General features: G+C 46.3%; 1 protein-coding gene across 2 annotated transcripts in view; it reads left to right on the plus strand.

The window, feature by feature from the left end:
• Trio (trio Rho guanine nucleotide exchange factor) overlaps positions 1-24,883 on the plus strand; it is a 310,438-nt gene that overhangs the window by 230,027 nt on the left and 55,528 nt on the right. For both annotated transcript variants that reach the window (XM_059276653.1, XM_059276654.1), the window contains exon 34: positions 2,057-2,300. In XM_059276653.1, coding sequence (XP_059132636.1) covers positions 2,057-2,300 — 244 coding nt within the window. The remainder of the gene's footprint in view (positions 1-2,056; positions 2,301-24,883) is intronic.

Here is a 24,883-nt window from a genome sequence, read left to right on the forward strand (position 1 = left end):
GGCCTCTGCACCCCATGGGTACACAAATCTTGCAGTAATCTGCAGGCCCTGCTCTGGCAGCAGTGTCCAGCCCTGTCTCTGCCCTCAGTCCTGACACAGAGATTCACAGCAGAGTGGCACACACCTGCTTCCTGTGGAGGAGGGTAGACAAATGTGCATGTGCGCACGTACGGACACACACACACACACACACACACACACACACCCCATTCATTTCAAAACTGAAGTATAAGTTGTTTTAGGAAAAGGCCCTAAGGATGGCAGACATGGGAACAGCTTCCCAGAAATAATGGATGGGGAAGAGAGCAAATGGATGCCAGAAGCTCTGACCACAGGGATGGTGGTCTTGACCCAGGATGCACAGGGCCCATCTTAGAGGTGGCTGTCAACACATAAGCCTGGCAAGGCAGATGGAGGGTCAAGCCCCATATCAAAGAGAGAGAGAGAGAGAGAGAGAGAGAGAGAGAGAGAGAGAGAGAGAGAGAGAGAGAAGAAGAAGAAGAAGAAGAAGAAGAAGAAGAAGAAGAAGAAGAAGAAGAAGAAGAAGAAGAAGAGAAGAGAAAAGAAAAGTGCCTAAGGTTTTGAAGAGGAGCATCCATGCCTTTAAAAGGTCATCCTGACAGCATTATTCAATGGGACAGAACAGGGAACTGGGAATACACAGGGCGAGCACTAGGATCACTGCAGAAACTCAAGTGAAGTAACCAGTGTGGGTTTGCAGGGGAAGGAAGTCATTGGAAAGCCACCCTGGAGTCCTCTTGACAACTCCTGGAGGAAGAGGGAGATTTATTTAAGTTGGGTGATTTGCTGGTGATGGCATCTTCCGGAAAGGAACACCGGAAGAGAAACACAAGTGGGGACATTATGAATCATGTCCCGGCTTCCCTGATGGGATGAAAAATCGGCAGCGTGGGGTCATCAGCTGCTGGGTCTTTAGGAATGCCAGCATGAGGGTGAGGCTAGAGAATCCCAATGGGCTTGGGGAAGAACAGGAAAGATGGAACCTGGGGATATCCTGAGAAGGGAAAGCCAGTCACAGGATTCTTATATAAGAGCTGATCACCCCTGTCCCCAAGGAGCTAAGGGTCCAAAGGGTCGACCCACCAGGAAACAAGCCATTCAAGGGCCAGCAGTAGTGGGAGGATTGTATTCATGTTTTCCAGACACAGGTCATGTGTGTGTCTTCATGAGTCAGGGGGTGGGGTGGGAGTGAGCATAGTGAGCAGAGAGAAGGGAACTAGGGGTTGAAGGATGAGCACAAGCTGGTGTGGAAAGGCCAGATCTGAGGTTGGAGTCAAGGGCAGAGGACCAAGAGGGCACATCGAGAAGGCACTGTAAGAATCTGCGGAGGTTTTCATGAGTTCTAGATATCCACCCAAGACATTTATTCCCCATCTTCAAAAAGTGCTGCGTGCTCACAGTTGAATTTACCGAAGACTAATAAAAACTACATAAAGATTCCTTAGGGATAAGTGGGATGAAACCTAGGAACAGGAAGGGAGCCAAGTCCTCAGAGGGTCCTGAGGAGAAGTGGTCCAGGGCCAGTGCCTGGCGGCCTTTCAGTGTCCCTCTGGCACTGTTCCCTTCCTGATCCAAGGGATGCTCGGAGAGCCTGTGTGCTTTACAGTGGGGAGTGCTCCCTCACCACTGTGAAAGTCTGGAGAACTTCATCTCACTTTACAGTCTATTTCATGATTAGTCCCTCAACAATCTTTAAGCAGTTTTTATTACTTTGTTCTAAGTTTAACAATGAGTACATAGCATTTTTAAAGAGGGAGCTAGAGTGTCTTAGGTACAAAGAGATTGGGAAGTGCATGAGAAATCACAGTGGACTGACGGTGAACTCATCAGAAAACTCCCTGCGTAGAGAAGGAGAGAGAGCGTGATGGTTGATGACTCCAAAGGGCAGTGGCGGAACATCCCTTAGCCCCGTTCCAGGGGTGCCTTTAACCCTGCTGCGGAATTTCAGGCAGAAGGTGGCATTCCTGGACACGTTGGCAGCCCTGTCGGGTCCAGTGCTTTTGCTTGCTGACCAGTCCCTCTTTGTCCCTCTCAGCTCTCTGGCGGCTGTGAGCTGACCGTTGTGATCCATGACTTCACGGCTTGCAACAGCAACGAGCTGACCATTCGGCGTGGCCAGACCGTGGAGGTTCTGGAGCGGCCTCACGATAAGCCTGACTGGTGTCTGGTACGCACCACTGACCGGTCCCCTGCAGCAGAAGGCCTCGTACCCTGTGGCTCACTGTGCATCGCCCACTCCCGAAGCAGCATGGAGATGGAGGGAATCTTCAACCACAAAGGTAAGCCCCCAGGGAGGCCTGAGGAATGCCCAGTGAAGCCTTGTCTGCGCGGCAGGTCAGCACACAGGACCCTCCTGTCAGTACCCCTTCAGGACAATGCCTTATCACTGTCTACAAGTCTCTGTGATGGAAATGGGATCCTGCCTTTTCTCAAACTGCGGTCTCCTTTCGCGAGGTGGAGTAACACAGGACATCAGCTTCAAAAGGGCACTGGGCGGAAGGGGTGCTGGCTCTGCTGGGGGCCAGTGCCATTCATAATTTTTCTTCCAGTTTGCTTGAAGTTGGCAGGGGAAGCAACAGGTAAGGTAAGTGGGACTGAACCCCGCCTCTTTTGAAACAGATTATCACATCACCTTTCTGTGCTATCATTAAATTCCTGGAGACCAAATTTGGGCCTGAGATTTATTTAGCCACTCCATTTTATAGCTGTGTAGATGAAGAGTCTGGGGCTATCCCAAGCTCCACAGGAGCGTGCATGGGGAGAATGGAGCTGACTCTGAGAGGTGAAGGCCTTCTGTGTGCCTGCAAAGACGTGGCTTTTGGAGACCTGCTTTAACATTTGCAAAGCGTGTAGCATTCCCGGCAGCTCCTCCAGATTACCTTGTCAGAGCTGAACTGCTTGAGTGGTCATGCAGAGTCTTCTGGAAAAGACTCTTTACATGTTGAAATGACATTCCATAGAGGTGTTGTTGAAATTAGCGTTTCTATTTTTTTCCATATGGCTACTAGAAAGTTGGGTGGACAGACACAGCTTGTGCTGTGTGCCTGTTGAGTGGGCCTGGCTTACTCATGCATCTTGGTGAGAAGTTTCTGCCCTGGAGGAAATGGTGTTCTCAGCTGGTCTAAGGGTGCAGTGGGCAGCGCGGCCCTTTCAGCCTGCTGTACAGTACTGGAAAGTGGGTGGACCTTCTGGCTTTGGGGAGCACAGCTGGCTTTATCTGAGCGAACGTCGCTCTACTCTGACATATTCACCTTCTTTTCCACTAATTATAGAATTTTCTAGCAGCTTTCTCCACTTCCCTCCACCCTCACACTCATCCTGACAGTCCGGGTGCTGTCCTCGATCTGCCATGGTTTAGTTCCTTTGAGCTGAATGAAGCTGCCCAGGACACAGCCTCCAGTTAGCGCAGCTCATTCATCATAGCCAGGCTCTGGGTCCCCAGGGCCCTGCCTGTGAACTCACTGTCACATAGTGAGAAACAGGATGAATGAGACTCAGAAAAAGCCGAGTATCATTTTTCATCTCTGAGAACTCTGCAGGTTTAGAGTAGTGTAGACCTTTCTGTGACTTGGAGCTGGAATTCAGGGAGAAGTCCTCCAGCACTAAACTGCACTCTTCCTAGCCCACGGCTGACTCAAGGTTACCTGATCCATGTTAGTCCTTGAGTTTGGACTGGAAATAAAGATTGTGTATCCTCCTGAGGAGCCCTGGTGAACCTGAACATACCACATAGAGCTCTTGTACTAAAAGGCTGCATTTCCTGTGCCTCTTCCTGCGTGTGCTCTTGACTTCCTGGTGTCCACACCTGCAGCTTAGCTGAGGCAAAGAACTCCTGCGTCCTCAGCACATGTGACTGTGTCTTGAAAACCTGCAGTGAATGTGGAGTCTTGCTTGTTCTTAGTGGCCATTTTGTTTTTCTGCCTGAGTGCCTTCTGTGATGTCCAGCCTCTGAAACATCACCCCTCCACTCACAGGCCTCTAGCACCCCATTCTTACAGCTGTACCTGCTGTTGTGAGCACAGTGGGTGGTTAAGGGCTCAGGTCTTCAGTTTTCTCCTCGTCCTGGTTTGTTTTAATTTTCTCAGAAGGAAACTGAAGGCTGGCTGCTCCCTCGGGATCAGGACTTGGGCAGCAACAGTGCAGTAGGTCAGGGGAGGAAAACTCTCCTCCAGCTTCCGCGAGCCTGTGACAGAGAATCTTGTGGGGGTCGGGACCAGGAAGGGTAGCCTTGACCAGAGCCTTTGTCTAGCAGACCGGAGGCCATTGTCCTGAAGTCCAGGCAAGAAAGGAGTAGGAAGTGAGACTGTAACCCAGAAAGGAGACATAGTCTTCAGAGGCCTCTGCCATCTTGGGAAGCACAGGACCTTGACTTGCCTCTGCCCAGCCGACAGCCCACCCTCCTGTCTGCTGTGTGGTACGTGCCATTGTAGGTGGTTAAATGTTGGTGTGTGCTGGGTGTGGATGCGGGCTGTGCTAGTCCCCCTGGTGCCTGGTGTGGAGCCTGGTTCACCGTAAGAACTCTGGGCTGGGAGGATGCCGCAGTGAGGGAGGGAAGCCGAGAGCCAGGGCTTCTCACAAGACTCAATGGCATCATTCTGTGGCTGTATCAGACCCCTTTGGGGATATCACATAAGCAAGCTGGTTTGCGTGTTCCACTCCACTGAACTCCTCAGCTTGAAGACACCACTATCACGTATCTATATCCCTTTCAGTAATCCCTAAAGATAGTTTTTAGTAGTCTGAGTCTTAGCACTCTGCCCTTCCAGGCAGAATGAAGTACGTTGCTCTCTAGTCCTGATCTTAGCAGCTTTTTATTTCATAACTCCATGTTGAAACAGCTTAAATTTCCATACACTTTACGAGTGTAAATCTATGACCATTGAAGTTAGCTGTCCGGTTGCTTGTGAAGAATAAGCTGCTTAAAGGTTCCCTGTGAGTGCCCATATCATCTGGGAGGTCTCCCCGCTCACTGTGAGTGGAGCTGGGGCTCTCTTGGTGGCCCTGAAGTTTGGCTAGCCCTGGAACTGTGTTGGACAGCGAGAAGGCTTGGGATTCATGAGAGCCAGGTGTCCTGTCTCAAGACATTGTATATCTATGTAGTGATTTCAGGAGGATAAAGATGCAGCTTGCATAAAACCAACTTAAAAAGAAACTGAGTCACACAGTTTACGTTTCAAGAAAATGTTTTTGAGTCTGAAATTAGACCCAACTGTGAGCATTACTCCATGGAGAGAGCTTTCCCCTGAATGTGGGAAGATTATTTTGGAAAATTGCATTTCTGCTATCCTCTGCAGACAGACAGATGGCCTGGGGTGTTGACATTGCCCTGGTCTGGCTGCCGTTCTTCCTCACAGCATCTTAGTCACCAACTCAGCAGACAGTGCATGTACTAAAATAGAATGTGGCTTCAGCAAATCTATGCTTGGCCAGTCTTATCTGTCTGTGGTCTGTGCCGTCTGCTGTGACTTCAGAATCTGGGGCTGGCCTTGTGCAGAGGGTCCTGCCTTTGCTCCCAGCGTGCACATAGTACACCTCACACTGAGAACCACCAGTGACTATTCCCTTGGGAACAGGCTTTGACTAGCTGGCAGTAGGTGTCTGCTAACTCTGGCAAACTCCAGTAAAGAGTCAGCTAACTCTGGCAAACTCCAGTAAAGAGTCAGCTAACTCTGGTAAACTCCAGTAAAGAGTCAGCTAACTCTGGTAAACTCCAGTAAAGAGTCAGCTAACTCTGGTAAACTCCAGTAAAGAGTCAGCTAACTCTGGCAAACTCCAGTAAAGAGTCAGCTAACTCTGGTAAACTCCAGTAAAGAAAGCCGAGTGATCTTTCCTTCCCAGGGTCTCAACTTGTGAAGCTTCTATTAGTGGTTACAGGAGTAAACAGGAACATCAGAAATGTCTGTATTTCCTAGGAGACCATTTCAGAATGTCCTCTTTGCCTTGTGATAGCTCCACCTGAGCTGTTCTCGTATTCACTCACTCATTCATTCACTCATTCATTCATTCCATGTGGCATTAGAATTGAATTCAGGGCTGTACCCCAGTCTACTGTTTGACTTTTTATTTTGAGACAGGGAATAGGTCCTTTCTCTATCTCCTCACCCCTTGGTCTCTCAAGTTACTCAGCTTTACTCTGTAACCCAGGCAGGCCATCCTCCTGCCTCAGCCTATAGAGTACCAGGTATTACAGGCCTGAACCCTAACCCACAGAAGCACTTTTGTTTTTTCGTAACCAAGAAGGTTCTGGTGCATTCCACCACTGTGGGAGGACCACCCAGTGGCCGCAGTACCCCAGGGTGAGGGTCAGAAAATTGAGGATGTTCAGGAAAACATGGTGTTGTCTGTGTCCCTCAGTAAGACAAGTTATTGTCACTGACTTCCTATAGGCTGCATATCTGCAGTACAGAGTGTAAGTCTGTTACTATTGTTAGTTTTATGGTTGTATCCTGATAAAATGTGAATTTGTGTCAGAATCCTCTGGGGAAATCCTTTCATGGTGCTCACAGGTTCTCTTCATCTGGAACACCACCTAGACAGCCTGCGTCCCGCCATGAACCCTTATAGCCTGCTTTCCCCCACAGCCCACTGCCACACAACGTGTGTTAGAGTAAGCTAAACGTGGAAGTTCCCTCTCAGCCCCCACACAACTGTGTCACCAAAAGTGGGGCTTTGGGAGAAGACCCCTTGGCACTGAGTGGCCCTGTGGTTCTAGCTTTGGTGGGGAGTGCTCACAGGTGCCTCCTGCCTTCGGCGCCCTGGATTCTGACACCTCTCTGCCGATTTTGCATCCGTAGACTCGGTCTTACCATTCTTGCCCCCTCTGCCATCAGAAATTTATGTTTCTTAGAAAGTTTTTCTGAATAAAGCCAGTTCAAAGCCTATATCTTCTCCTTATGCCAACCCATAATGAGATGAAATGTGGGCTTTCTGCTAGCGCTTTGATGTGTCTAGAGAAAAACAAACAAAACATCTACTTAGAAAAATCAGCTACATCTCTTAAGGTGTTTATAATTATAACATTTTTTTTCTCCTTTGGCTGAGAAAAATAAGGAACACGAACGAGAAACCAACGCCCTTGTCTGGTGTCTGAGGCTCTAAACTAGCGGCCGTAACTCAGTATCTACCCTTTACCACAGCAAATCAGGTATCAAAAGCAACTGTCTGTGGCTTTTGGCTTAACCACAGAACCTGTGGAGACGTGCGTGGGTCCACATTGGCGAGAAAGCACAGGATCCTCATCTAAATACAGTGACATGTGACGGCCATCAGTATCAGGCAGCCTTTTCTTTAATCAGATTGAAAGTCAGGAAGTCTCCTTTTATTTGAAGTTACCTGAAATGTAGTTTTTCCTCTGGGCTCAACCTGGTCCACATTCTTTCCTCTCTCCAAGTCTAGCTGAGGTTTTCTTGTGCACCCCGTCTTCACTGATAATTTCACTTCTTTGTTGTTTGTCCTACCAGTCTGTTCAGATCTAAACTATGTTTGCCAGCTAGTCACCTGGCGACAAAGCTGCAGCTATCTTCATCATGTCCTGCATGATCTGTTATAACAGCATGTAATGTTGATTTTATCCTGCAGTCATTTTCGAGTTTACAATTCTGTGCATAAGTGCCTTCATAGCCCTGTGCCTTTGCCAGCGTCCATCCATTACACACACACACACACACACACACACACACACACACACACACACACACACACCGTTCATCTTACAAATCTGATTCTTTGTACCCCTCTAGCACCCCCAACCATATTTCCTTCTCCCAGGTCAGGGCAACCACCTGTTACTTTCTATCCTTTGGAGACCAGCTTACTTTATTTAGTATAATGCCTTCAAGGTTTGTCCTGTTGCATCACGCTTCTATATCCTTCCTTACAGCTGATCTTCTACTCTGCCTGCATGCATCACTTTGATGGGCACTTGCTGTCCACAAGGGCATCTAGATACCCGCTTGAGTCCCTGCTGTGGGGATTGTGGGTGTGCAGCAAGAGGTGGAATTACTGGACCACATGCTGCTGAACAGGGTCTTTCCGCAAGGCACATGTTGAAGTCTAATTCCCAGTGTATTGGTCTCAACAGGTGGGGTACCAGGGCAGGGCTCTTGTGAGCAGAATCAGTGTCCTTATGAAGGAGCCCTTTTGCCCTTCCATCAAATGAGAACACAGGCATCATCTGAGGAACAGACTCACCAAATACTGAGTCTTCCAGCACCTTGATCATGGACTTGTGCTGTCTTTAAGTACCCCTATTTTAAGATACTTGGTTGCAGCTGCAGGTATAATTAAAGAGATACATTAATCCCACATTTAACCTTTTGAGAATGTCATCTCTGTCTTACTGGTTTTGTGTCAACAATATATTTCAAATTCCGTCTCTTCCCCATTTCTGCCATTACCCCCTGCCACCTGCCACCCCAGCCTTGCTTCTTGCCCACTCCTCTTGCACCTTGTACACAAATCCCATGGCACAGCTCTTGTTGAAATATCAGTAGCTTTCTGTTGACCTAGAATAAAATCCCGTTTTTCCAATCCCCTAACATATCCCCCAAAACCTTTTATTTCCAACATCAATGTGTTCACCCACAGACCCTGTCCCCTTGATGCAGTGTATCGGATGAGCGAAGAGAGCCGTCCCCTGCTGTCTCCGCCTCAAACGTCACTTCCTGTCTCATTTCACCAATCAAAAAATCCTCTGGGAAAGCCTAAAGGAGAAAGCCATTCATCCAGCGAAGATGTGGGAGGGAGGCCAGACAGAATTAATCTTGATCTAAATCACAAGAGTTTCACCACCTTGGGGCAACTTGGAAGGAATGACTCTAGTTTACACAGCTCTGATGACAACCAAAGACAGAGAAACTGTTAAAAGTCTTTGGAAGATCTTTAAACAGATTTTAGTGAGTGATGGCTGTGGGTATCAAGCTAAGCTTATAAACATTATAGCAGACAGAACTACAAATAAACAGTGGTGTGATCATTAGCAGAAAAGCTCACTGTGCATCCAGCGCTGAAAGGTAGCCATAAACAAAGAAAATGGACACATTGTAAGGCGAGTCACAGAGGCCTCTGCTCCAGGGATTTCCCAACTGGGTACACACTCAACAGGATGGTAAGGAGACAGACAAGTAACTTCTTTTTAATTCCACTTGTTGAGTTCTGTTCTTTCTTTTTTAACTTTAACATTATACACTTTATAGATTTATTGTTTACTAAGGCCATCATTTGAAATTCAAAGAACTAGATGCTGTTTGACCACGGCTACTCCTGAAACAACTTATAATTCCTTGAGGTGGATGACTGAGGCTTGATGCTGGGCCTGTGAGCTCCACAACTGATTTTGATCATGACCACATGTATAACCACTATGTCAGTATGAAATAAGGGTGTGTTTCCACGAGGTGCAAATTACAGTGTGTCTGAGGGCCATTCCTCCTTCCATAGCTACTTCCCTCAAGTCACCCCTGTCCACGGCCTCCCTAATGTCTGGGCAGGTGAGGTCATACTGTGCTTAAGGACTTGTGGATTTAGGATGAGGCCAAGTCTCCCCTTCATTCCCATGCCCTACCCTCACCCCGTGTTGTAGAGATGAGACCAAGGGACAAGACCATTGGGGGATGGGAACTTCATAAGGTCACCAGGTATGTCTACACTCAGGAAGCCACACCCAGGCCATCTGCATTCCCAGCTGACCCTAAAACAGAGGACACGCCACAGTGTTTTTCCCTTGGAGAACAAACAGTAGCAAAGACTTCTGAACCCAATCCAAACCACATTCCCAGTCCTCAGGACTGCCTCAAACCTTCTGGTCACAGCATAGATGGCAGAGGAACACCTGCCCCTCCCCCACCCCTGCCCCAGAGCTCAGGCCTTGCTCTCTCCTCTCTCCTCTCCCCTGGACAGTAGATTTAACATGTGCATGTCCAGCACCAAGGACCTCTAGCACATGGCCAGTCCAGGCTGCACCATGGACACCAAACTCAGATCCATTTCTGGCACCTCCTCTGGCCTAAGGATGACACAGCCCCAAATCTAAACTTCTTCATCCTGGGAGCAGCCCCTCAAGCGAGGATGGGTCCATGTGGCCATCAACACCCCCAAGCCTGATCCTCAGGCAGTTCCTCACAGGCATCTCCATGATTTGCTTCCATTCACTTGCCCAGAAGGTGACTTGTAAGCTTTCTATCTCAGATGAGACTGAAATAACTCGTGACTCTTAAATGACCTAAAATGGTTCCAAAAAGTGTAGGGTATCAAAGTTTTTAGTGACATTAACAAGTGATTCTGGTGTGTTCATGCATTTGCGTCATACCACGTGATCACTGCCATCAGCGAACACCCCAGGTTCACTAATACATAGGCATTTCAAACCCATACCTGCCCACATGTTCTTAAAAATACATGTAATGGGAGATCTGTGTGCAGGTTTTTAATTCACTTGGAAAGAGCCATTTTGTTCTGTTTGAACAGCTGCTAATGTAAATCCCTGTGGGAAGAAAAACTGAAGAACATGGAGCCGCACTCAGAATTAAAAACATTGTCCCTGAGCACTGCATATCCAAGACTGAGTAATCAATCCCAGACCTGTGATTAAGGAGTGCTTGCTGCAGAGCGTATAATTACGGAGCCACACAAGCGGCTATTATTCTGCAGAGTGCTTCATACTGGGAGCATTTTCCCATTCCAACTTTACATTTAAGTTCTTCTCAAAACAGGAACAATACATGAGCAGGCATTGACAGTATCCATATGAGGTCACCACAAAATTATAGATATTGCCAGGGCATAAACAGTAAGAAACCATCTTCCCACACCTGCTTTAAATGGCCATGGCTTGCTGGGCACAAAGATGCACACCTGTAATCCCAGCACTCAGGAGGCAGAGATAGGATTATGAGTTCAAGGCCAGCCTGGTCTACCTAACAATACCGTGTCTTAAAAATAAAATAAAATAAAATAAGCTGTGGTGCTGAAATTATGAAAACAAATAGAAACTGTGGTGGTCAGGTGTGGCAGGGAATGTGAAACAGGCCATCAGGGATATGGCAGGTACTGGGCCTTTGGGACCTACTCCCACCTCTCAATTTCTGGAAGATAGACTTTAAAAAAAACAACAACAATCCTTCGTTTCTGACATTGCATAAACGTCAGAGCACAGTTAACTAGTCAAATGAGAGATTCCTCTTAAATGTGTGCATCCTAGCACTTAAAGCTGTCAGAACTCAGAGGATGCAATTGATGAGAACTTCCACACTCAGCTTTGTCTTCAGGTTGCAGCAGATGTGCAGCTGCATGCAGCGCACCCACCGTCTGTGTCCTTGAGCTTGGCCCTGGTTCCTGGTGCAGCTTAACGCCCGTGGCTCTGAGGGTACCTGATAGACTACACTCAGGCTTTAGGGGTCGGTCTGGCAGACTAGACTGTGCGTCCCTGTGTTCAGGGAGGTGTGAGGGGACACGTTGGTCTGGGTCCTAGAGCAGCTCCCCTACAAACAGAATTCCAGTATCTTTGGCTGTAGACGCACACTTCTGAGCCAGAGTATACAGAGACGGGACAAGGCAGCTGAAACCATCCAACAGTTTTTGAACTGTTAGAAAACAAACCTACATCTGAGAACAAAACCATATCTGTTCCTAGTAAATTCAAAGTTCTGCATTCATGGAAAAGCACAGGAGTGAGCAAGCACAGGTCTACTTTCCAGACAACTCGGAATAAAGAATGCCAAAGCTGCCTCACAGTGCAGGTGGGGGAAAGGAGCCTGTCTGAAAAGCCCTTCAAATAACAACCACCCCCTGTCCTTGTCCCATGCTTCGTTTGGGAGTTTGGGGGAAATCATGACCTTGAGTAGCAGTGTGGAATGATCATCCTGGAGTGTTCCCAAATCTGTTGATCGGCCCACACTGGCCTCTCAGCACACGGCATGACTGGTCTGCCCCCAGTGTGATGCTATGCTCAGAAAAGACCTCAGTAGATTCCCATGCAGTTCCGCTGGAGTCCATACAGAACTCAGGAGGAGCCGAGGGCAAAGATCTGTACCTTGAAGCCGTCCTTCCATACCTCTTATGTTCCCTCCAGAATCCATCAGTAGAAACAAAAGGTGTACATGGGGCAGGGGGTTACATTGTCACTTCAAAATTCATTGTGCAGTGTTAGGTGTGAGAAACGGAATCCTAAGAAAGCTGAGACTCTGGAGGAGAGATGAGACTATCGTGGCCACAGAAGAGCCGTCTGACAAGTTCCTTGTGTGTGAAAGGTGGTTTGATTCATAGGCTTCATCCCTTAGGAAGATTCATAACTTTGTACAGTTTAGAGGAGGAGAGCCAAGAAGCTGCCTTTCTGCATGCTTTGAGAACTACTGACACTTAATCTGCATGGGAGACTCCTAATCTGCAGCTCTTCCATTACATCTGTAATGAAGATGTAAACATTTTGGAGAGATTAAGAAATATTTCCGTACAGATGTCTATAGGGTAATCTATCAAAAGCCCACCTGATAGGCAAACACGGGGACAGACTCATGAATCAATCTATATAAATGAGTTTAAGGAATTATTCCCCCACACATCAGGTGGGTAAAATGGAATTAAGAGAATTCAAAAGGCTTAGTACATATCAAATCTTATGGATTTTATGGAAATAAAAATTATACTTAAGCAAACATCACTGCATGGCAAGTTTCACTGAGATTTTTACTTGTCTGATTAACTTACGACTTGCTCACATATTTTGCCTTTCTCCAGAATTTTATTTTTCCCTTTAGTCCATCAATTCTATTTCTATAATTCTATAAATATACATATATTTATATCCCATGAGTCCGGTGGTCCACATGTTGAGTTACCCATGCTTCAAGGTCCCTGTGTGCCATAGTATTCGTTAAACTTGGCTTCTTATGCACTTGGAGCATTACACATGCAGAAAAGACAGGAGCAAGTTTCTGTATGACAGCAACATAGAGTCAAGCTGCAGGGTAGTGGGGGCGGGGGATAGATACAAATCCATTTTTATTTGCTGAAAAGCACTAGGAGTGTAAATTAAAAGAAAAAGGAGGTTTATCTACATGTAACAAGTAGTACTGTAGAAATTGACTGAGTTTATACTTTGTTGTGTTTTATTTCTGAAATGTTTAATATCTAAATAGTTAATATCTTACAATGTTCTTTATTCTCTCTAGAAAATGTATGTGTTGGGGGGGGCAGTCACTGAAACTGTATGAAAAGTTTTTCTGAGACTAGGTAGACGCCTGCGCCTCCACCAGATCTGCTCCAGAAGGAGCAGAACATGTCTGTTACAGAGCACACATATGTCAGGAGAAAAAAAAAATGTGTTCATCCATTAAGCTGCTATTGCAGAGCCCCAGGCCAGTGGCTCTAACAGAAGTCTCTTCCCTAGAAAGCCAGCTCTAGAGGCCAGAGTCTCAGATAAGGGGTCAGCCCTTTGATGCTTCACACGACCTCCCTTCACAGCCTCATGCACACACCTGCCATGTCTGTGTCTAAATGTTTGTGTTAGAATGCTATCAGACTAGATGTGAGCCATCCTACAGGCCTTGTTTTGATCACCTTGGAGACTGTGTCTCATTCTGAGATACGGTGTTTATAACTTGAACAGAAGAATTTGAGAGACACATTTCAGTCTGCAACAGGTGAGCTGATGGAGCCTTAGAAAATTAACAGAAAAAGCAGATAGAGAGGACCAGGCATTGCACAGCTTTTTATACATTCCATCCTCAAGAATAACCTGTGGCTCGAGAGGGTGTGCATGGACGTACGTCTGTGTGTGTGTGTGTGTGTGTGTGTGTGTGTGTGTGAGAGAGAGAGAGAGAGAGAGAGAGAGAGAGAGAGAGAGAGAGAGAGAGAGCATAGAGAAGTTAACTAAGGTAAACAAGCTTAGTCCTTGATTTAAGAGGGTTTGTGTATGTGTGTGTGGTATATGAGTATGAAAGAGAGTGAGATGTGTGTGAGATGTATGAAATGGAAGCACAGAGAAATTAACTAATGTAAACAAGAAAATGGGTTTTTAGAAGCAGGAGACATCTCTCTGATGGAGCTTTAATGAAGGAGAGATGGTGAAGCTTTAATCCAAGGAGGCAGCTGAAGCTTTCAGAGGCAAAGTCAGTTGCCCAAAGCTGATTTCAAAGCTGGCTTGTAAGGTCCACTATACCCAAGACTGCTCCCCTACTGTAGCCCAGAGTTTCTCCAGTCCTGCCTGGGCTGCAGCCTCTTATAAAATAATCACTCAGAGGCTTAATAATAATATAATTGCAAATTATATGGCCTGATACCTCAGGCTTCTTGTTAGCTAGCTGTTATAACTTAACTCAACATATTCCTACTAATCTATATGTTGCCATGTGGCCGTGGTGTTACCGGTCTGCTGGCATCTTGGATGGCGAGCTCATGTCTCCCCCGACTCTCCTTTTTTCTCTCACTCTCTCTTGAATTTTCCCATCTGGATCCATCCTGCCCTGCCATAGGCCAATGCTGCTTTATTTATCAACCAATCAGAGCAACACATATTCACAGCGTACAGAAGGACATCCCACAGTACCCCCCCCCCATTGGCTTTGCACTCTTAAAAGGTTAGGCCCTGCCACAGCCTCCCAGAATGATCAGTTACTTGAATTATGACATGACCATTCTAAAAGCCGGACACTTCCTAAAGAAGCCCCTTGTAGGGAATGAGTCTCTTGTGCCTTGTCTTTCCTGTCCTACCCTAGTCAGTCACAGAATCTACTCACAGGCCACTTCAAGTGTGTGAAGATTGCTTTCCTTATGTGTCTGCAGCCTTCTAGCAGGAGTTAGAGGGCCTGCCCTGTTCTGAAACCTTACCACATGGTCTCCCTTCCTCTGGAAAGAGCTAGAGAATTCAGTTTCCGGTCCCGTCCCTGTGAATGTGTGACTTACACCTTGAATTCTGAAATGTCGCAGAATGGAGGCATCAGCAGCACCAGTTGGCTGTCCAGGGCTAGCTGCATTGCTCTGAATTTTTTTTGGTGGTGGGGTCGCTTTTTTTTTTTTTTTTTTTTTTTTTTTTTGAGAGTCTACCTGTCATCTTGAAGTTCTGTAAATAACATACCATGCTGAGGCATCGGAGAATGGCTTAACATAAAAAGAAGCGTCTGAATATTTTGTTGAAGAAAGGAAAACTTAAATCGCTTCTGAAAAGATAGTAAATAAAGCAATGAAAAGGAGCCTGTCCAGTTTTTGGCTCTCTGTTGTAGGTTTGAATGCTCCATAAAGGTGCTTTTGTGGGCTAACACTGCACAGAAGCAGTGGGAACTCGCATGTGAATGGGGCCCTAAGAAGCAGGGGTTCTGTCATTCCCCCAACCCCCAGGGCAGGAGGCATTATCCTGGGGTAAAGAAACTGGAGCAGGCTCCTCAGGACAGGAGTATCTTTGTGTGTGGAACCTGAGAGACAGCATCGAGGAGGCGAGGCACAGCTGTGCTTGAGGGCAGCACTGGGGCATATTGTGCAGAGCGGAAACACAGGGAGAGAACAGGGCCATAGAGACGGCACAGGGAAATGAAGGGTGTCATTCCAGAGACCCAGCACGCTCAGTCTCAGCACCATGTGCTCCTGGTTAGTAGGGCTCTAGGACCCCTGGAGATAGCCAGACTATGACCTCGCCTGCCTCTTTTGGTAGGTTTTCCATGTTTCTATCTCTAGCTATTTGCAATAACATAATGTACTTGTTTTTAACGTTTCCTTGAAATAGTGTGGGTCTTTCAGGAAAGCTGCAGAAATAGAATTCTGTTTTCTGGGTGTCCCTCCCCTCAAATTAGCATCACTCGTAACAGTGTGCAACACAAAACATAACCCGCATCCTCCCTCAGAAGTGGCCACCGAGGCTTACTGGCTCTCTATGTTTAGGATGCCCCCGCTTTGAATTCATTTGCTGTTTTTTTCAGAGTTCATGTATCTGGGTCACTTTGGCAGGAATGGCCCTGAAACAGTTGTGCCAGGACCATGGGAGAGGCCTGCTGTGCCTTGGGCGCCGGCCTTCATCACAGCTGTGACGCCTCCCCACTCTGCTTCCTGGTTTTCTGATGGTGATTAGTCAATGCCACGTGATGATGTAGTTTTATGAACTATGCAAATATTCTTTCTCTCCTGCGTTTCTGCTGGGTTTTTTGCAGCCATCATTCATGTACTGCCAGCCAGTAGTAGTATCTGTTTTTCTCGTTCCTTGTAAATTTATGAAATGGGGTTATTCTGTAAGGCTCAGCTACCCGCTTGTGACATTCCTTTATTTATTTAGTCATCTATTATGCCATTGTCTGGTATCCTACACTCAGTCAGCACTCTCCCGCTGCTTCCCAACAGAGTTCTAGCATTGGTCATTAGGAGCCCCTCCTGGGAGCTGCTCCCAGTTCCTGTCATGTCATGGGCGTGGCTTCACCTGCTGGTGAGAAGTCTGTGTTTGTGAGGCTACCATCTTGAAATCACCCATTTCCACAAGGAGCCGGCCTGGTCCCTTCTCCTGCATAAGGGCTTAGACACCACGACCAGCAAGATGGGGCCATTTATGTGAGGCCCTCTCAGCAGAGGTGAAGGGAAGGCTAATTTTCTCCCTTGATTGTTTCCTTCCCTCTCCTTTCTCTCTGCGTTTGTGTCCGTACCATATTAAAGTCACCGCCGGACCTCTCCCTTTCCCTGTGCGTGACTTCTCTCTTTGACAGTAAAATGCCTGGGTACCATTATCCACATTTGTTCAACCATAGTTAAACCTGTGTTGTCTCCTGGTAGAATATTTCCCTACCTAGAGTACTCACCCTGCACCTCACCAGTCATAGACTAACCCATCTTCCTATGAGAAGCAGGCCTCCCTCGCACTCTCCTTGGTCTGGGTTTGCAGTGTGCAGATAGGATGTTTACAGAGCTGGTTTGCTTAGTTCCATCCGTCCCCTTCTGCTTCCGTATGCTGGTTCATGTATCACGTCTCGGGACCACTCTGAGCACATAGGCCCACACACCCCACTTCCTTGTTAGTTTGTTAGGACTGTGACAAAGTACCACACTCCAGGCTGGCCTTGACTTCCTGGCAGTCTTTCTATCTCAGCCTCCCAAGTGCAGGACTATAGGCATGAGCCATCATGTGCAGATCCTCCATCTTAACTCAATTGCCTTTTTGAACTCAGTCTAAAAACACAGTCCTATTCAAGGGCACTGGAGGTCAAGACTCCATTGTGTAAATTTAGAGGGACACAGGTTAGCCTATAACTTTCTCAGTCCTTGTAGTTTATAAATATTTATTTGGGGTATATGTGAAATATAACCATGATTCCAAGAGCTGAAACTCGATTTTCTTAACTGTGCTACTCATATTATGACATTTATGACCCAATAACTAGTAAATGTATGACTATCATGTCCCAGTAAACTCAATGCAAGTTGAAAATACTGGAAGTTGAAAGTGCATTTAGTATACCTAGCCTCCTGAACATCTCATTTACCACAGCCTGCCTTAAACACACTCAGAATGCTTCCATTGGTCTGCAGTTAGCCTAATCATGTAGCTGTTTTATGTCTTATGTAATTCACTGAATGCTGAGCTGTAAGGAAAAGCACAAGTGTTACCACGTGTGTTTTCAGACCATCGTAAATTCAGTCCCCAAATCCCAACTTACATAATGTTCTAAGTCAGGGACCCTTTGTATTTGTATCCATCATTTGTATCTCCCCAGCATGCCTTGCATTTGGAACTCATGAACAAACAGTATGTCTTTATAACACTATCTTAGACTGATCTTCTGTTTTCTTTGTGACATACTAAATTATATGCCTAGCCATAAAATTAAAATGTCAAAAACATGAAAAATACCCCCAAAACATTTTCTTCCTTTGAAACTTCCCCTTTTATTTCTACATAACATACCTGTTTCTCTGCCCAGTGCCTGAAATCTTTGTCTGACCCAACTCACTTATTTCTGCAAAGAAATAAGACTAAAACAACTCAGTTAGCTTTATTTCTTTGCAGACCCCCTTCCATCAGTTCTAAAGTGATTCTGCATCCCAACCCTTCAGTAGCCCCAGCTCATCCAAAATCCAACCCGTTGTCCTTACTCTGCGGCTGGAAAATGGCCCACTGCAGACAGAATACACGCAATCACACAGTGAGAATGGACTCAACACTGTAGTTCCTGCCCACTCCCAGGTCTTAATGTCCTCCAGTTTCCTTTCTCTTCACCCCACATTGCCACCTCTGAAACTTAATTCTGGTTTCTCAAGTCACCCAATCTGCGTACACGTTCTCTCTGTCCCTCTCCTTCTTTCAATCCCTCTCCCTCTCTCTCTCCCTGCTAACAAGCCCGAGTCCTATATATTCCAGTTATAACAACAGAAGTGTGGTCCTCCCTTCATGACCCTGAAATAGGAAGAAATAAGAGTTCGGGTATTGTTTCTAGGTGTTTGGGCTGTTGGTTAGAACTTAACCCTCACTTAGTTCTCTATGCCTTCTGTTTGCTGACCTCCACACTTCTGCTGGCCCACTTCCCCATACAGTGGATTCCAGGTCAGTGGAACCTCTGCCCGGTACACCTTCTGCTCACTTAACCAGGTAAAGGGCCCATGTACACATGGAACAGTGTACATGGCCCCAAGCTTCCATGAAGAGCAGGAAAATGGAGGAGGAGCTCCCTGCTCCTGGTACCCCTTTCTCTTGCTGGACTGTAACTTCCTGGCATATGTGAGCTAGAGATTTGGAGAGATTGGTCTCTGGGGAAATTTCCCATACATCTGCAGCCAAAATTACTATACTCACTTTCAAGCCTCAGCCCCTTCTTCCTTCACAGAAAACTTGTATTGCACACGAGGTCATTCATTGCCCTGACAACTCGTTCTCTAGTTTTTAATTAATAGCCTGTCTTTGGCAGGCGATATTTTTAGACAGGGAAAAGGTAAACCATGTAATAAAGTTGATAGGTGAAACTTTAGAATGTCAAATAACTTGATTTCTGTAGATTGCAATTTTTAGTGCTTATTTTGCCAACAAACAGGGTTATTTATTTGGTAATAAAGTTTCCTTTCCTTGTATAAAAAGTGCTCTGTGTGGGTTACACCTCTTCCTTGGTTCTGCAATAAGCATTCCATCTGGATCCATCACACACAGGACCGTTATGGGGAGAACAAGCCTCACGCCTTGCTTTTGCCCTGTAAGAATATGAGGCTCATTGAGAGGCTATAAATGCCAAATCCTAGCCATAAAACTAAAATGTGAAAAACATACAAAAGGCTCCATTTTGTGGCAGCTTGTGTTCAGACACTGGCCTCTGAAACCATTTTCTTTGCAAACTATGCATGTGTCATGTAATTCTTTACAGAAGTCTGTGCTGTTCCCATGTTTTCTTTCTTGGAGAATTTTTACAAGTTTATTTTGCAACAAATGCAGCAAAATCTTAGGAAGACAAAACAACATTAACAAGTCCTGCACACCAGACGTGAACATAGAGAATATTCCAGGTGTTTCCAAAGCCAGAGCAGGCCCTCATAGTCTGGAGGGCCCACACTTGCCATGAGGAGCAAGGTCCAATATGATTCAAAGGGGACAGTCCCCTTTGAACCATTGTGTGTGAGAGACAGGGGCGAGGACACATGGGGACTGTCGGTGGCAGCTGTACAGGCTAGGGAAAATACCTAGTTCCCCGGGAGACAGAAATGAGAGCCTAAGATGTGCTTTCATAAACACGCCTTTACACAGCACATATAAGGGTATTTATTTTCTCTTGTCTGGCTGCTTCCTGAACTGTGGAGTGTAGCACTGCCCAGTGATGTAACCAGTTGGCTCTCAGACCGCATTACGTCTCTTTTTATCAAGTCTCATCAGGAGGCCCTGTTTGTTAGAGGTCTCTGAGAGGATCTCCCTCCAGATGTGCACAAAGCCCAAGTCAGTGAAGCTGTCCAGAAGGCCAGGGCTGGGAGGACATCTGTCACTTTACATCTCACCGAGTAAGGAAATCCAGGGCTGGACAGTGCAGGAGAAGAGAGACATCTGGTTCCCAGGGTGCCTGAAGAATTTCCTTGAGCTCCAATTAGAGTCAGTGTGGTAGAATGCAGTCTGTGCCTGGCTATTCCCACATGTGAGCCCCAACTGCTAAGCAGTGCTCAGAAGCCAGCCCAGAAAAGAGGAGAGCGACACTCAGCCCAGGCCATGGGCTGCTGCTCTCAGAGCTGCAGAGCCTCCATCTCCGCTGCTGAGTGAGGGCTCTGGCTGTCGTGAGGAGAGGTAGGGTCGGGGGCTCTGGACCGTTAGATCCCCACTCACCATGCCTAACGGAATTAAGCCAGCTGACACGTTGGACCCGCTCTCTTCAGTCGGCTCAGCCTACTGCAGCGGCAGACAGCCAGGCACCTGCAAGTACTGGATCCTCGACCTAGGTATGCGCTTCTCCGGGTGCTCATTCTGCACTTCTTTCTCCCCTGCTTCCTTCCCGCCAGCGGCTTCAGCTCTTGATGTGTATTTGGAAACACATAAATGTTTCATGTACTGATGCTCGCTGCCTTGTAAAGGGCTGGGTGGGAATGGCTTGTGGGGGACCCTGGAAATGTGGCCAGGAACCGAGACCAGGGCTGTGCTCAGGCATTGGTGCTGTGGGGCATCTCTAAAGCCTGGGCACTGCAGCGGATGCTCTCTTTTCTCTGAAATGGCATATGAACAGCCTAGTGTGATCTGTGCTCCAGCGTGCCTTCTCGTGACTTCAGCTCTCTCCGATTTAATGTATTCTGGGAGTTTTCAGACTAGTTGAAAGAATAACAGTGTTGTAGCACTGCTGTCTAGATTCTGTGTTTCTCTTAAGAATTGCAGCATGTAAAACAAAGTCAGATGGGAGAGATGGACTCTCCAGCCTCTGCAGTCTGCATTAAGGGAGTGTGGGTGCTAGGGCCTGGCTTTATCCATCAGATAAAGAAATAAAGAAAATGTGACCCCTACAAATGTCTCTTGAGAGACGCTCCAGTTTGAGGAAGATAAAGGATACAGAAAGTTCAAGTGAGGGAAGAATTAGATCTGCCCAATGCCTATGGCACTCGCCTTCTACATCCCAGGGTTGGCCAGCTTTCTGTCCATCACCTCTGGCATCTGGCACCACATGCAACCAGAAAAATGATTTCTTGGGAGCTACCACCTACTTCCCAGGGGTGGTTTCTGCCAGAACTCTAATCCTGGCCTGGTTCTCTTTCAGTATCTGCTTTTACATGCTTCTAGCCACTGTCCACATACATACTTCATACATGGGCAGCATGATGTAGAGCCAGAGGGAGCTGCTGAGACTCTCTGGGCACTTCTCATTCACTATTAACTTGACTGAATAAGGATTAGTTGGAGTGAAGGGTCCCCAGTAAAGGAGGCATATCATGGGTAAAGGGGGGCACTGAATAGGCATTCAGCACTTGCGAGGAAGTGGTACTGCTTACCTCTGGGTGTCCTTGGGAGGACAGAGGGAAACAACAGATTTGTGTTTGATTTATAGACCCTTAAGGAAGTAAGTATCGACCCTGTGAGTGTTCAATTTGCTTCTGGAAACATGGTTTTCTATGATATTTCTTCATAGGTTTCATTCACAAAGCTATCAGTATTTTCAGTCACTGGCAGGTGGTGAGGATGGTTTTTATCATATTTGTGTTAATTACACTGTCCCAGAGTGGTTTTTCCTTGAGAAGTGATGCCCTCACTATGTGAAGGTTCGTGACCTGGATTTACCCAGTTAGGGATGCTGGCCAGTAGGCATTCCTGCGGTGGGAAGATGAAAGTAGATGAGGCATGAGCTCACTTGATTAAAAATAACTGATGCAGAAAAAACAATTGGTAATGTCAACGTCTGATGCAGAGTCTGGACCACTAGGGAGCTCTGGCGCATGTGCAGATTACCTCATCTGCATGAACTTTATCATCTCTCACCGAAAAGCGAGACTCCAGATAGAGCATCCCTCCTGGGGGTCATTGAGTGCCCCAGGCATTTAATGGCTCTTGAGACATAGCATCTTCCTTTCTGTAGAGGGGCCTTTGAGTCCTAGAAGTATTTAATACTTTAGGATTTCTTACTATAGGATATTATTAGACTTTTTCATAATGGAGGATGATTATGCTATGGTATTTCCTATACATATTTTTGTTCTGATAATTATTAAATTATTAAGAAAGTCTTAAGAGATATTCTTAAAGTTGGCACCACAGATTTTTTTTTTTATGTTGACCCACATTTAAAAGGAAGAGAAAATGCTGTTTCACACTAAAGGATGGAGAGAGGGAAATGAAAGTCCAGTGCATCCCTTCCACTACTCTTGGGAAGATGGCTGGCTGGTCATCATTTTCAAAATTTTACAGTAATTTAAGGCACCTTCCCCAACATTGCATCAGAGTCATATTTTAAATATTCAGTGATCCTGTTTCTACATTGATTATGGGAGGTTAGATGTCCATCAGACTTGAACAGAAAAAAAGATTCTGACTCATAGCCAGGAAATAAATTCCAAAGCAGATTTCTTTATGCTTGTCAAGATTTCCAGAGTGGTCATAGGCCATGTTGTGCACTTGTAAATGATGTGGGCATTGACCCCTGGGGAAAGGCCTGCATCTGCTTCCAGTACAGTGAGTGGGGTGGTGCCTGCTGCAAGGGAGTCTGTTCTGCTTGGAGTTTCTACCTGGAAGCTTAGTTCACTTGTTGATGTTGCAGTGTGGTACCTTAGATAGCCTTAGGCAGAAGATTTAAACAATTGTTAGGAAATGAAAATAGGGAAGGTACAGTTCAGGACTGTCAGTGTGCTGCTGGCACACCTGGAATCCCAGCATTCAAGAGGCTAAGACCAGGGAGTCTTGAGTCCCAGGCCAGCCTGGGCTATGTAGCTTTTATACTGTCTTTTTTTTCTTTGAGAATTTCATACAGTATATTTTGGTCATATTTCTCTCCCTCCCCTGGCTTCTCCCAGACCTCCCTATTCACCCAATTTCATGTTCTTTCTCTCACAAATAAAACAGAATAAAAATGCATGTGTGTGATTGATATGCCCAGTATCACTCCATTGAAGAAAACTGTACCTGTAGCCATCAGTTGGGAGTAGCTTCTTGGCTAGGAGTGAGACTTAGTTCCCACTTCCCCTCCTTTGTGCTGGGGTTTTGCTAGGCACTGTCTTAAATAAATAAATAAATAAATAAATAAATAAATAAATAAAATTTTAAGAGCCTGTAAATTGTCTTTTAGGTGACTCCAGTGAGAGCACCCAGTTGTATAATGAGATGGTGGAGCTGTTGAGTAGTTCATTCTGAAGTAGCCACACCCATGCAGGATCCAGTCCAGCACTGTGCATATCTCCTGCATTAGACTCTGGAAAAATCCTCCATAACAGTGAACAGATTCACATACAAAGCACTGTGTGGTTTGGAATTCCGAGTTCGATTCAAGTCTTTCCTAACCTTTCCTGGAGGATAGGAGCACATAGACTGTTCACCTCAGTGTGAATAAACAAAGATAATAGCCTCCTCAGAGGATTGTTTTGGCTGTGAAGACTGGCTGTTTCACATAAACCATGGAACAGTCTAAATTCTATCTCCACCGCACCCCCACTTGAACACCACTAACTCAATGGAGGTGGGGGGTGCACGCCTTTAATCCCAGCACTTGGGAAGGTATTATTATCCATACAGGTGGATCTCTGTGAGTTCAAGGCCAGCTTGGTCTACAGAATGAGTTCCAGAACAGCCAGTAGTACACAGAAAACTCCTGTCTCGAAAAGCCTTCAAAACAAAACAAAACAAAAACAATAAGTCATTCAAAGTGTACAGGATGGTGTATGTATTGCACAGGGACACCAGGGGATAGTACAATACTGCAGAAACCGGAACCAGTACTTCGTCCCTCTCACTCCACCCAGGTAACTTGGGTAAGTGTGTTAGTGCACGGGTCTGCAGTGACGTCATCGCACCCCCATCCCATACACCCACCCGTGCTGTTGGTTATTGTGTGCTTCAGAATCCTCATTCACATTTGTTTATTGTATTTTTTTAAAGCAAAGTTCATTTATAAAATAATTTTGTTCTCACTTTTATAGGAAAGGTTTTACATGCTGCATGGATAATAATCCAGGGGAAAATGTGAAATTTTGGCTCATGTTACAGCTGATTTTATAGTCAATGTGGAATTTTGAGATACAAGTAGATACTAGTAATAACAATGGAGCTCCCTTCCTTGCAAGTAGCCTTCGCCATGCCGAAGTCCGGCTGTTGGGCAAAAATGACTTCTCCTGGTCCGGAATTGACTTTGCTAGATGGGGCAGGCATCTTGCTGGTGAGCTGCAGTCTCTGTCTTTGCTGGTCTATCTTTCTAAGTATGCCGCAGCAGCTAGGCTGCAGGGAGAACACAGATTTATGGCTTTTCATTCTGAAGAATTTCCTCCAGGTGCTCCCAGTTGGCCTCTGGGGTGAGTGAGCAAGTCCATAAACACAGGGAGGTTGGAGTAATGAGCCTTGGAATTTGTCCAGGGAGCCTCGATTTCCTCTTCCCGCCTGCAGGAATGGGGCTGGGGGCTGGGCAGCCACAGACCAGATGCTCCGCTTCATTTTTTTTTTTTTTTACAGTTCTCTCCTAAGACCATGAAAATCTGAGGGACCAGATCAGGATCCTTAACTGTAACAACCAGAAAACTGGGAGCAGCAGGGAGGAGTCCCCATGGGCCACCACTGAGAATGTTTGGATGTGTCTCCCCTTGTCTTTCTGTGTGCAAACCAATGTCTCTCTTGTTGACACTTTTAATAGTTGACCGTCCTTTTTTTCACAGACGCACAACTGAAAAAGCTTCCGTGTTAGCTCTTACGGTTAACTCTCAGTCCTGGGGTGAAAATGAACTCATGACTGTCATCTGGAAGAGGAAGGGCAGG

This window comes from Peromyscus eremicus, chromosome 11 (assembly GCF_949786415.1).
Source record: "Peromyscus eremicus chromosome 11, PerEre_H2_v1, whole genome shotgun sequence".
Taxonomy (NCBI): domain Eukaryota; kingdom Metazoa; phylum Chordata; class Mammalia; order Rodentia; family Cricetidae; genus Peromyscus; species Peromyscus eremicus.